We start from the raw sequence: 10,587 nt of genomic DNA, 5'->3' as shown, positions 1-10,587 counted from the left end.
CATTAAGAATTTTCAATAAAATTCTTATGAAATGAAATTAATCCACAAGGCCCAATGATCAAGTCATGGCTGAGTGTCATTGAGTCATCAAATGACCTTGTCAAAAAAATTTATTGACATTCATTTCATCATATGTCTCAAAAGACAAAAATACCATTTTGACAATTTTCGTTCTTGTTTTGACTTAGCTTCCAGTTTAACTATTCCTAATCGATGTGATTCGTGACAGTGACCTCATGGATCCAAACGAACAAAGCTTGAGCTAAAATACTTGGACTCAAAAGTTCACAAACCTTTTCCAAGTTTAGCTTAATGTCAACTGACTCCACTAAAGAGTTGACACTGAAAATCTCTCGGTTCAAATGAATTTATTTTCTACTCAAGAATTCAACCTAATTGTAATGAGTGGATCCATAGAATATTATCAGTATTTACCATTCATGAATATCATCAGCTAGTCGGGATTTACAAAATTACCATTTTACCCTTCTAGCTGTTATTTCCTCAACTCCTATGTCGCTTGTGAATAAGTTAGAAACAATGTATTGACGAGGAGCTAACAAGTCACATTGTTTCATCCAAAAGAATCAGGACTCAATTTGGACACTGGCCAGTTCATTTATTCACACTCCAAGGAATAAAGCATGAGGTGATATACATTGCATTTCAGTAATCTTGTACATGAATTCCCTATCTATGAGAACTTCACAAAGTTACTCATGACATTCTCACAACTTAGTACTTCACCAATAGGCCTTGTTCGGAATCACATAGTGAGTCCGAACTATGACTTTCTCAAATGAGAATACGTAAGGTGTGAAATGGCATGTCTCATTTCAGGATTAAGGTAAGCACGATGCAATTCATACTTAGTGACTTCGAGACATAAGAGGTTAAATGATTTGTTCGTATCTTGTCTCTAGAAGTGTACTGGTCAATTCAGTACCTTCGGAAGATACCTAGAAGAACTATAGAGTCTCCAACTCTCAATGCCCCATAACCAGACATCATAGATTCTCCTAACAATCGTACTGAGGTCAATAGTCCTTTTGACCCTTAGATTGCGAATATATCGTTTTAAGCAAACTTCGAAGAGTTTGTTCATGCAAATCTACATTTGTCTCTTCATAAGTTGTTTAGTTTGTTTATGGACTAAAGACTAATGTTTTATCATAAAGCTTCAAACATACACGGAAGAATGAATGAACGTTTCAACTTTTTATTAATGAATAAGCAATTACAAGCAAGAGTTTTCATGAGACTTTATTACATCAAATGTACAATATAAAGATTACAACTCTTCTTGTGGGTGAGGAAGCTTCTACCTCATCTGTAAGAACTGTTCTTACCCCAACTGAAACACAACCTAACTCATCAGAATCTCGTCAAGTAGTACTTCGACGTAGTGGGAGGGCTACTCAAAAGCCTGACAGGTACATGTCTTATGGAGACTCTCTCGTAGCCGTCTCTGACATGGATGATCCTGTTTCCTATAGCCAAGCGATGGCTTGTTCTGAATCAAACCTTTGGCTTGACGCCATGAAAGTTGAAATGCACTCGATGTATGTCAACAAAGTCTGGAAACTTGTAGACCTTCCTGAATGGATTAAACCCGTAGGGTGTAAGTGGATATACAAGAAGAAAAATGGTCCTGATGGGAACGTCGAGACGTTCAAAGCACGACTTGTGGCGAAGGGTTATACCCAACAAGAAGGGATTGACTATGAAGAAACCTTCTCGCCAGTCGCGATTCTTAAATCCATCCGCATACTCCTATCCATAGCTGCAGCTCTCGACTATGAGATCTGGCAAATGGATGTCAAGACAGCCTTTCTGAATGGCAATCTTGACGAGCGCATTTACATGGCTCAACCAGACGGTTTCGTGGAAGAAGGTCAAGAGACCAAGGTTTGTGAGTTACTTAAGTCCATTTATGGACTAAAGCAAGCATCTAGGTCATGGAATATTAGATTCGATGAAACTGTAAAGAGCTTCGGCTTTGAACAGTCAATAGATGAGCCTTGTGTTTACAAGTTAATACACGAACGCAAAGTTGTGTTTCTGGTGCTATATGTCGATGATATACTACTCATTGGTGATGACGTGGGTAAGTTATCTGAGGTTAAGGTCTGGCTGGCAAAGCAATTCGATATGAAGGATCTAGGAGAAGCCGCGTACATTCTGGGGATCCAAATCTTTCGAGATAGGAAAAATCGGACCCTGTCGCTCTTTCAAGCATCTTATATTGATAAGGTAATGGATCGCTTCTCGATGCAAGACTCCAAGAAGGGCCAAACACCCTTTAGGCATGGAGTTTCACTCTCTAAGGACCAGTCTCCCAAGACTGCACAAGAGATTGAAGACATGAGGAAAATTCCTTACGCCTCTACCGTAGGAAGCCTCATGTATGCTATGCTTTGCACTAGACCTGACATCTGTTTCGCCGTTGGCGTAGTTAGCCGTTTCCAATCCAACCCTGGACCCGAGCACTGGATTGCTGTTAAGCATGTTCTTAAGTACCTTCGAAGAACTAGGAACTTGATGCTTACATACTCAGGTACTGACCTGACTATGACGGGATATACCGACTCCGATTTTCAAGCGGATAAGGATTCCAGGAAATCCACTTCGGGATCTGTGTTCATCCTTAATGGTGGAGCTGTTGTGTGGAGGAGTATTAAGCAATCTTGCATTGCTGACTCCACAATGGAAGCAGAATATGTGGCTGCTTGTGAAGCATCCAAAGAGGCTGTATGGCTTAGAAAATTCCTTAAGTATTTTGGAAGTTGTTCCAGACGTCGACGAGCCCATGACCCTTTATTGTGATAATAGTGGGGTTGTCGCTAACTCTAAGGAACCTAGAAGCCATAAGCGCTCTAAGCATATTGAGAGGAAATACCATTTGATTCGAGAGATCGTGCAGCGCGGAGACGTGGAAGTGAAGAAGATCTCAACGGTGGACAACCTCGCAGATCCATTCACCAAGGCCCTAGCGAACAAGGTCTTCGACCAACATTGAGAGGGATTAGGCATGAAAGACCACACACATCTTCTTTGAGTCAAGTGGGAGTTTGTTGTCAATGGTGCCCACAAGAAGAGTTGTAGTCTTTATTTTGTACATTTGATGTAATAAAGTCTCATGAAGACTCTTGCTTGTAATTGCCTATTCATTTAATAATAAAGTTGAAATGTTCATTCATTCTTTGTTTGTTTGAAGCTTTATGATAAAACCTTAGTCTTTTAGTCCATAAACAAACTTAACAACTTACGAAGAGACAAATGTAGATTTGCATGAACAAACTCTTCGTATTTTGCTTAAAACGATATATTCGCAATCTTAGGGTCAAAGGACTATTGACCTCAGTACGATTGTTAGAAGAATCTATGATGTCTGGTTATGAGGCATTGAGAGTTGGAGACTCTATAGTTCTTCTAGGTATCTTCCGAAGGTACTGAATTGACCAGTGCACTTCTAGAGACAAGATAAGAACAAACCATTTAACCTCTTATGTCTCGAAGTCACTATGTATGAATTGCATCATGCTTACCTTAATCCTAAAATGAGACATGCCATTTCACAGCTTAGTATTCTCATTTGAGAAAGTCAGAGTTCGGACTCACTATGTGATTCCGAACATGGCATATTGGTGAAGTACTAAGTTGTGAGAATGTCATGAGTAACTTTGTGAAGTTCTCATAGATATGGAATTCATGTACAAGATTGCTGAAATGCAATGTATGTCACCTCATGCTTTGTTCCTTAGAGTGTGAAAAAATGAACTGGCCAGTTTCCAAATTGAGTCCTGACTCTTTCGGATGAAACAATGTGACTTGTTAGCTCCTCGTCAATACATTGTTTCTAACTTATTCACAAGCGACAAAGGAGTTGAGAAAATAACAGCTAGAAGGGTAAAATGGTAATTTTGTAAATCCCGACTAGCTGATGACATTCATGAAGGGTAAACATAGATAATATTCAGTGGATCCGCTCATCATAATTAGGTTGAATTCTTGAGTAGAAAATAAATTCATTTGAACCGAGAGATTTTCAGTGTCAACTCTTTAGTGGAGTCAGTTGGCATTAAGCTAAACTTGGAAAAGGTTTGTGAACTTTTGAGTCCAAGTGTTTAGCTCAAGCTTTGTTCATTTGGGTCCATGAGGTCACTGTCACGAATCACATCGAGTAGGAATAGTTAAACTGGAAGCTAAGTCAAAACAAGAACGAAAATAGTCCAAAGGGTATTTTTGTCTTTTGAGACATAGGATGAAATGAATGTCAATAAATTTTTTGACAAGGTCATTTTATGACATGTTTCACTCGGCCAATATTAGTCTTATTGGGCATTGTGGATTAATTTCATTTCATAAGAATTTTATTGAAAATTCTTAATGGGCCTTTCTCATGTTGTCATGAACAAAAGAAGAAGCTTCTAGAAGCTCCTTCTAGATGAGAAATGGGCGCCCAAATACCCAAGAGAAAGAGAGTTCCTTTTGTGCATTAATGTATGAAGATACTTGCCAAAAGTAAAAGAAGAAACAAATTTCCCATACTTGTATAGGAAATTTCGGCCAACCTAGAGAAGGAACAAATTAGGAAACAAATCCCTTAAGGGAATGAGATGTTGGGCGCATATGGAGAAAAAGGGCAATAAGAGATTGCTCATGAATGCTTGGAAAAAAGAGGAAACTCCCATTTCTAAGGCTAACCCTTCTCCTATAAATAGGGCCCTCATTCTCATTGTTTTCTCATTCCACACAAGTTAGAGATTGAGAGACTCTCTCTCTAGACATTATGGCCGAACTCCTCTCTCTCTCTAGTTTATTTTCGATTTTGTTATGGCACCTAGGTCCTCATTTGACCTAGAGTTTAGCTCTGCGACTTCAAGACTCGTTCTTAAGTCGTAGTGTTTAAAAGTGCCCACTCACTAATTCCTTTTCTCTCGAGTGATTTAGTGATAGAAACTTTCGTGGTTGCTCGAGGTGCCGAGGAAAGAAAGAGGGACGTGCTGCGAGGGGAGACGAGCGTTGCAACTTTCCGCCGCTTCAAGAAAGGTTAGTACACTTCTTAGCTCATATTAGTTTTTAATTACGTGTACTTGCTCTTTTGTCTAGGTTAGTAAAAAACCGTTTTTACTTGTAAAAGAAAATTTTTAAAATTCCGCCGCTTACCGAAGCGTTAATTATTTTCTTAAACCCTAGATCGATTCCAACAAATGGTATCAGAGCTATGGTCAAAGATTAGCATGTACATGTTTTTAAAATTATGAGCTTGAAAATCGTTTTCGAAAGTTTACTAATTTTGTGACAAGTTAGAATTGTTATCTTAGATTTTTTTTAATTTATTGCTCTTGCCTTTAAATTAAAAATCATGTTGATTTTCTATGAGTTTGGGATGATATTAAAACACATTAGAATCAGTTTTAAAAGTTTATAATTTTTTATATTGAAAAACGTATTTTAAAGGTTTGAGAATTTTCGAGTAAAATTTTGTGACTAGTTTTGTTATCTTGCTAGTTTCTTATTTTTACTTGAATCGTTTTATGCTTGTTGTTATTTCTTTTATGCCTTGTTATTACCTTGCTAATAAAACACAAATAAAAGCTTTAACAACCTTCATAAAACGTTCCGTTACACTCGATTCTTTTTCGCACCTAAAAAGGACCAAGCTTTAATTATTTCTTTTTCTTCGAGCTGGAGTAAACCCGCATTAAAAGTGGAATAACTCTCTTCTCAGAAATCTAAATTTAATGATTCTTAAATCAAATTAAAGCTCTGTTTGTCCTCTATCCAATGCCACCGGTTTCGGCTCAAAAGGACATCGGAGCCGCCAGATATGGCGATTTTACTCCGAGGTGCGCGGCTGTGCTGAAACTCCAGTTTTTTAGAAATCCGGATTTTCAAACCCCACTACCATGAGTTATAGAACTCTAATGAGAAAATTTTCTTGAGCAAAAATGTTTTTCATATGATTATAAACATGATGTGTAAGATTAAAATGTTTTGATTTTTTGAAAGTTTAATTGAAATTGAGTTTTTTACGAAACTAGTTTGAATTTTGAAAAACCGTTTTCACTTTCAAACTTGAAAATATTTTGTCATCCAAATCAAATAAGTTTTCAAAATGTTTTCAAAACTATATCTATATCACATATGTTCAAAATCTATATGCTCTTGAAAATTTGAGTGGGAGGTCTCCTTGTAGACAAGCCGAAAAATAAAAAGATGTGTAATCTCAAACTTTCAAGTGTTCGAGTGAGTTGAAGTTCACACTTCCCTCACGCACTTTCCCGAAATAGAAAATAGGAAAAGATCGAGTATGTACCTTATGCCTTTATGCACTAATACTGCTCTGAACATGTCGATCTAGGATTCTCTTCTAGTTGTCCGCTCTGTCGCTCTCTAACTAGGAAATCTGTTCCCGAAATAGTAAACTTCTTAGCTCATATTAGTTTTTAATTACGTGTACTTGCTCTTTTGTCTAGGTTAGTAAAAAAACGTTTTTACTTGTAAAAGAAAATTTTTAAAATTTCGCGCTTACCGAAGCGTTAATTATTTTCTCAAACCCTAGATCGATTCCAACAGGGAGGTCGAGCTCGCCCGGAGGTCGAGCTTGCCTGGAGGTCGAGCTCGCCTGGAGGGTCGAGCTCGCCTGGAGGTTGAGCTCGTCTGGGGGTCGAACCTGGCTGGAGGTCGAGCTCGTCTGGAGGTTGAGCTTGGCTGGAGGTCGAGCTCGTCTGGAGATCACCACTGCCTGGAGGGTGAGCTCGCCTGGGGGTCGAGCTCGGCTGGAGGTCGAGCTCGCCTGGGGGGTGAGCTCGCCTGGGGGTCGAGCTCGCCTGGAGATCGCCCCTGCCTGGAGGTTAAGCTCGCCTGGGGGTCGAGCTCGGCTGGAGAGTCGAGCTCGCCTAGAGATCGCCCCTGCCTGGAGGGTGAGCTCGCCTGGGGGCTGAGCTCGCCTAGAGATCGCCCCTGCCTGGAGGTCGAGCTCGCCTGGAGGTCGCCCCTGCCCGGAGGTTGAGCTCGTCTGGGGGGTCGAGCTCGGCTGAAGGTCGAGCTCGCCTGGAGATCGCCCCTGCTGGAGGTCGAGCTCGCCTGGGGGGGTCGAGCTCGGCTGAAGGTCGAGCTCGCCTGGAGATCGCCCCTGCTGGATGTCGAGCTCGCCTAGGGGGGTCGAGCTCGGCTGAAGGTCGAGCTCGCCTGGAGATCGCCCCTGCTGGATGTCAAACTCACTTGGAGGTCGCCCCTGCCTGGAGGTTGAGCTCGCCTGGGGGGTCAGGCTCGGCTGAAGGTCGAGTTCGCCTGGCGATCGCCCCTGCTGGAGGACGAGCTCGCCTGGGGGGCGTGACCGTGCTCCTCGTGAGCTGCCTACGTACCCGCCTTGCGGGATCAGGTCATGACGTAGTTCAGGGGATTCTTGGTTCAGACTCTATTCCAGAGTTGAGAGTGGAATTTTTTGGGGTTTAGTGTATTTTGAGTTCGGTGTGAATCCTGGACCTTTTTCTCCTTTAGTTCGGAATGAGTTCTGAGTTCGGAGTCCTCTTGAGTTGGGAGAGTATTTGGCTGAGTGAATTCTGGGGTTGAGAGTCTCTGGGGTTTAGAGAGTTTTTTTTTTTGAGTTCGGGGGATTCTCTTCCGTTGTCCCTTTGAGTTGAGAATGAGTGAACTATTTATAGGAAAAGAAACCGGTGCTTGATGCTTGGTTGATGCTTGGTTGGCGCTTGGTTGATGCTTGGTTGGCGCTTGGTTGAAGCTTGGTTGGCGCTTGGTTGATGCTTGGTTGACGCTTGGTTGATGCTTGGTTGGCACTTGGTTGATGCTTGGTTGAAGCTTGGTGCTTGGTGCTTGGCGCTTGGCTTGTTGAAAATTCGCTTGTCGCTTGGCTTGTCGAAAATTCGCTTGTTTTTAGTCATCCATATTTTTGGCATTTGACTAAATTGTCCTTTTATATTGTAACGTCGTTTTTGCAATTGAGGCGTCGTTTTTACCATAAGAAAAAGACGGCATAACATTAACCCCCCAGTTTCGCGTGCGACTTGTCGTGCGGGAAACTTTGTAGTCTTGTGGTAGTTTTTCCTTGTCTTTTTGGCAATGGTCTTGGTGGGTGGTCGTCTGGACTTTGAGCCCGTCGTTGATTTCGGGGCCATAGGGGCTATTAGCGACTTGATCTCGGGAATCAGGCGACCCTAAACCACGGGGGTCGGGATTTTTGGAGCCACGGGGGCCGTAAGCGACTCGATCATGGGGATCGAGCGACCCTAAACCACGGGGGTTAGTGCGGGATTTTCGGAGCCACGGGGGCCGTAAGCGACTCGATCACGGGGATCGAGCGACCCTAAACCACGGGGGTTAGTGCGGGATTTTCGAAGCCACGGGGGCCGTAAGCGACTCGATCACGGGGATCGAGCAACCCTAAACCACGAGGGTTAGTGCGGGATTTTCGGAGCCACGGGGGCCGTAAGCGACTCGATCACGGGGATCGACCGACCCTAAACCACAGGGGTTAGTGCGGGATTTTCGGAGCCACGGGGGCCGTAAGCGACTCGATCATGGGGATCGAGCGACCCTAAACCACGGGGGTTAGTGCGGGATTTTCGGAGCCACGGGGGCCGTAAGCGACTCGATCACGGGGATCGACCGACCCTAAACCACGGGGGTTAGTGCGGGATTTTCGGAGCCACGGGGGCTAAGTTCCTGCTAGAGGCAACAAAATGGATCATTTTATCGTTGATATAAGCATTTCCACTGGGTGGATTACAAAATGCTTCACTTCGCGGGGATTACATGTGATGGGACGCAAAAAAGATGGTGATAAAAAAGTAGATTAAGTGGAGCCCGATCGTTTACGCGGGTCTTGCTCTTGCCTGGGCGGCTTCTAACTTTTACGCGACAACGTTGAGAGGAGCCCTTTCCCTTTGAGCTCCGTTCTCATTGTTCCCCTTGCCGACATCTTTGCTGTGTCGACTTGTCGAGGCTTCAGAGTTGTTGACCATTTTAAGAACAAACTCTTTTAGTTCTCCTCCTCGGATTAAGGACTCGATTTGTTTCTTCAAATCGATGCATCCAGAGGTCACATGTCCGTAACACTGGTGAAACTCGCAGTACTTGGACCGGTCTCGTTTAGCGGGATCGCTTTTTAGAGGCGCGGGGTCGGTAAACTTGTCGCGAGCTAACGCGAGGATCCTCTCAGGTGGGGCGTTCAGCGGAGTGAAATTCGAGTGGCCTCGAAATTTTTCCACCAATAGACTCTTTGAATTAGTATGAGGTCGTCCGGAATTGTCGGCACGCGCCTTTTTCCTTTTCCAGTCGTCGGACTCTTCGTCCTCCCTTCGGCGATTTCCTTGGTCGTTTGTCCTTCGGATCTGGACAAACTCTTCTAGAGTGATGTATTTCCCGGCTCGGGCCGTGAGCTCGGTCATTGTCTTTGGCTCTTTCTTGATCAAGGAATTGAGGAAGTCGCCAAGTAGGAGTCCGTCGAGAATCGCCGAAATGGCGTCGCCAACTTCGAACTTGTCAACTCTGTTCGACTCCTCAGTGAAACGTGACAAGTATTCACGCAAAGATTCGATTCTCCTCTGCCTGACTGTCCGGAGGTGGCTCTTCCCCAGCTTTCTCTCTCTAGAGCCGCTGAAGCGGGCAAGAAAGTTTTGTTGCAGCTCCTCGAAAGATCGAATGGTTCCGGGCCTTAGCTTGAGGAACCATTGGTAGGCAGGGCCGCTCAAAGTGAGGCAAAAAGCCTAACACATGATCGCCATTGAGTGTCTCCCCACTTTCATCCACATCTGGTACTGCTGTATGTGACAAAGTGGGTCAGCCTTTCCATCGTAAGCAGGGATGCGCGGTAGAATGAAGTCGTGCCTGAAATCCTCTGAAGGGATATTCGTGGTGAATGGAGACGCAACGTCTTCCATCATGTTGCGGACGTCTGGCGTCAATGTTTGGGTTGCTCTTATGCCTTGCACTTCGTCCCTCAACTTTTGGAAGAGTGTCATCACGTCCGTATTGTTAATGGGGGTTGCCGCGGGGGCAAGTCTCGTCGTGCGTCCTCTCTCGTTAGACGCCTGGTCGAGAGGCGCAATGTGTGGTGGAGTTGGATCGGTCGGGATCGGTCCCGTTGCCGCTCGGGGGTTCGCCGGGGGGTGGGGATTCTGTGGAATCTCCCATCGAGCGTTTGGCTGTTGCCTTTGGTCTTGGCCATGGTGGGTCCTGGGTCTCGGGTTATGGACACGTCTTGGTGGCGCGAACCTCTAAGTATCGCCGCTATCCGCCATGTCCTCTTCGTGGCCTCGGCGATCGAAGGTGGACGGACGCGACCGATCTGTTCTAGCCTCGACGAAGGAGCGAGAGCTTTGTGAGGCGGCCGGGTGGTTTCGTGGCCTTGGCTCGACCATCGCTCGGCCAGCCTGACGGCGCCGATGATGGTAATGAACTCCTCGTGCTCCTTCGAGGTGGTTGTGGCCGATGTCCTGAATGCTCGGATCGGGGACGTCATCGTTTTCTCCTTGAAGGGGCTCGGGTGCTTCGCCTTCGGGGTTGTTGTCAGGGACTTGCTCCGAGTCTTCAATCTCCGGTCCCAACGGGATATACTCC

At 44.5% G+C, this 10,587-nt stretch overlaps 1 protein-coding gene across 1 annotated transcript; it reads right to left on the bottom strand.

The window, feature by feature from the left end:
* Nucleotides 1–8,879: 8,879 nt before the first annotated feature.
* Nucleotides 8,880–9,908, bottom strand: LOC149394044 (uncharacterized). Its single transcript, XM_089618246.1, has 2 exons — nucleotides 9,768–9,908; nucleotides 8,880–9,686 (listed from the first exon to the last, which is right to left on the bottom strand). Exons 1-2 carry the CDS (start codon nucleotides 9,906–9,908, stop codon nucleotides 8,880–8,882), a joined length of 948 nt encoding a protein of 315 aa, XP_089474372.1.
* Between the last annotated feature and the right edge of the window lie 679 nt (nucleotides 9,909–10,587).

This window comes from Urtica dioica, chromosome 6 (assembly GCF_054948205.1).
Source record: "Urtica dioica subsp. dioica isolate 48M chromosome 6, U.dioica_male_clone48M_v1_H2, whole genome shotgun sequence".
NCBI classification, from domain to species: domain Eukaryota; kingdom Viridiplantae; phylum Streptophyta; class Magnoliopsida; order Rosales; family Urticaceae; genus Urtica; species Urtica dioica.
Note: the sequence above shows the minus strand (reverse complement) of the source record. Positions and strands in the feature narration are given on the sequence as shown.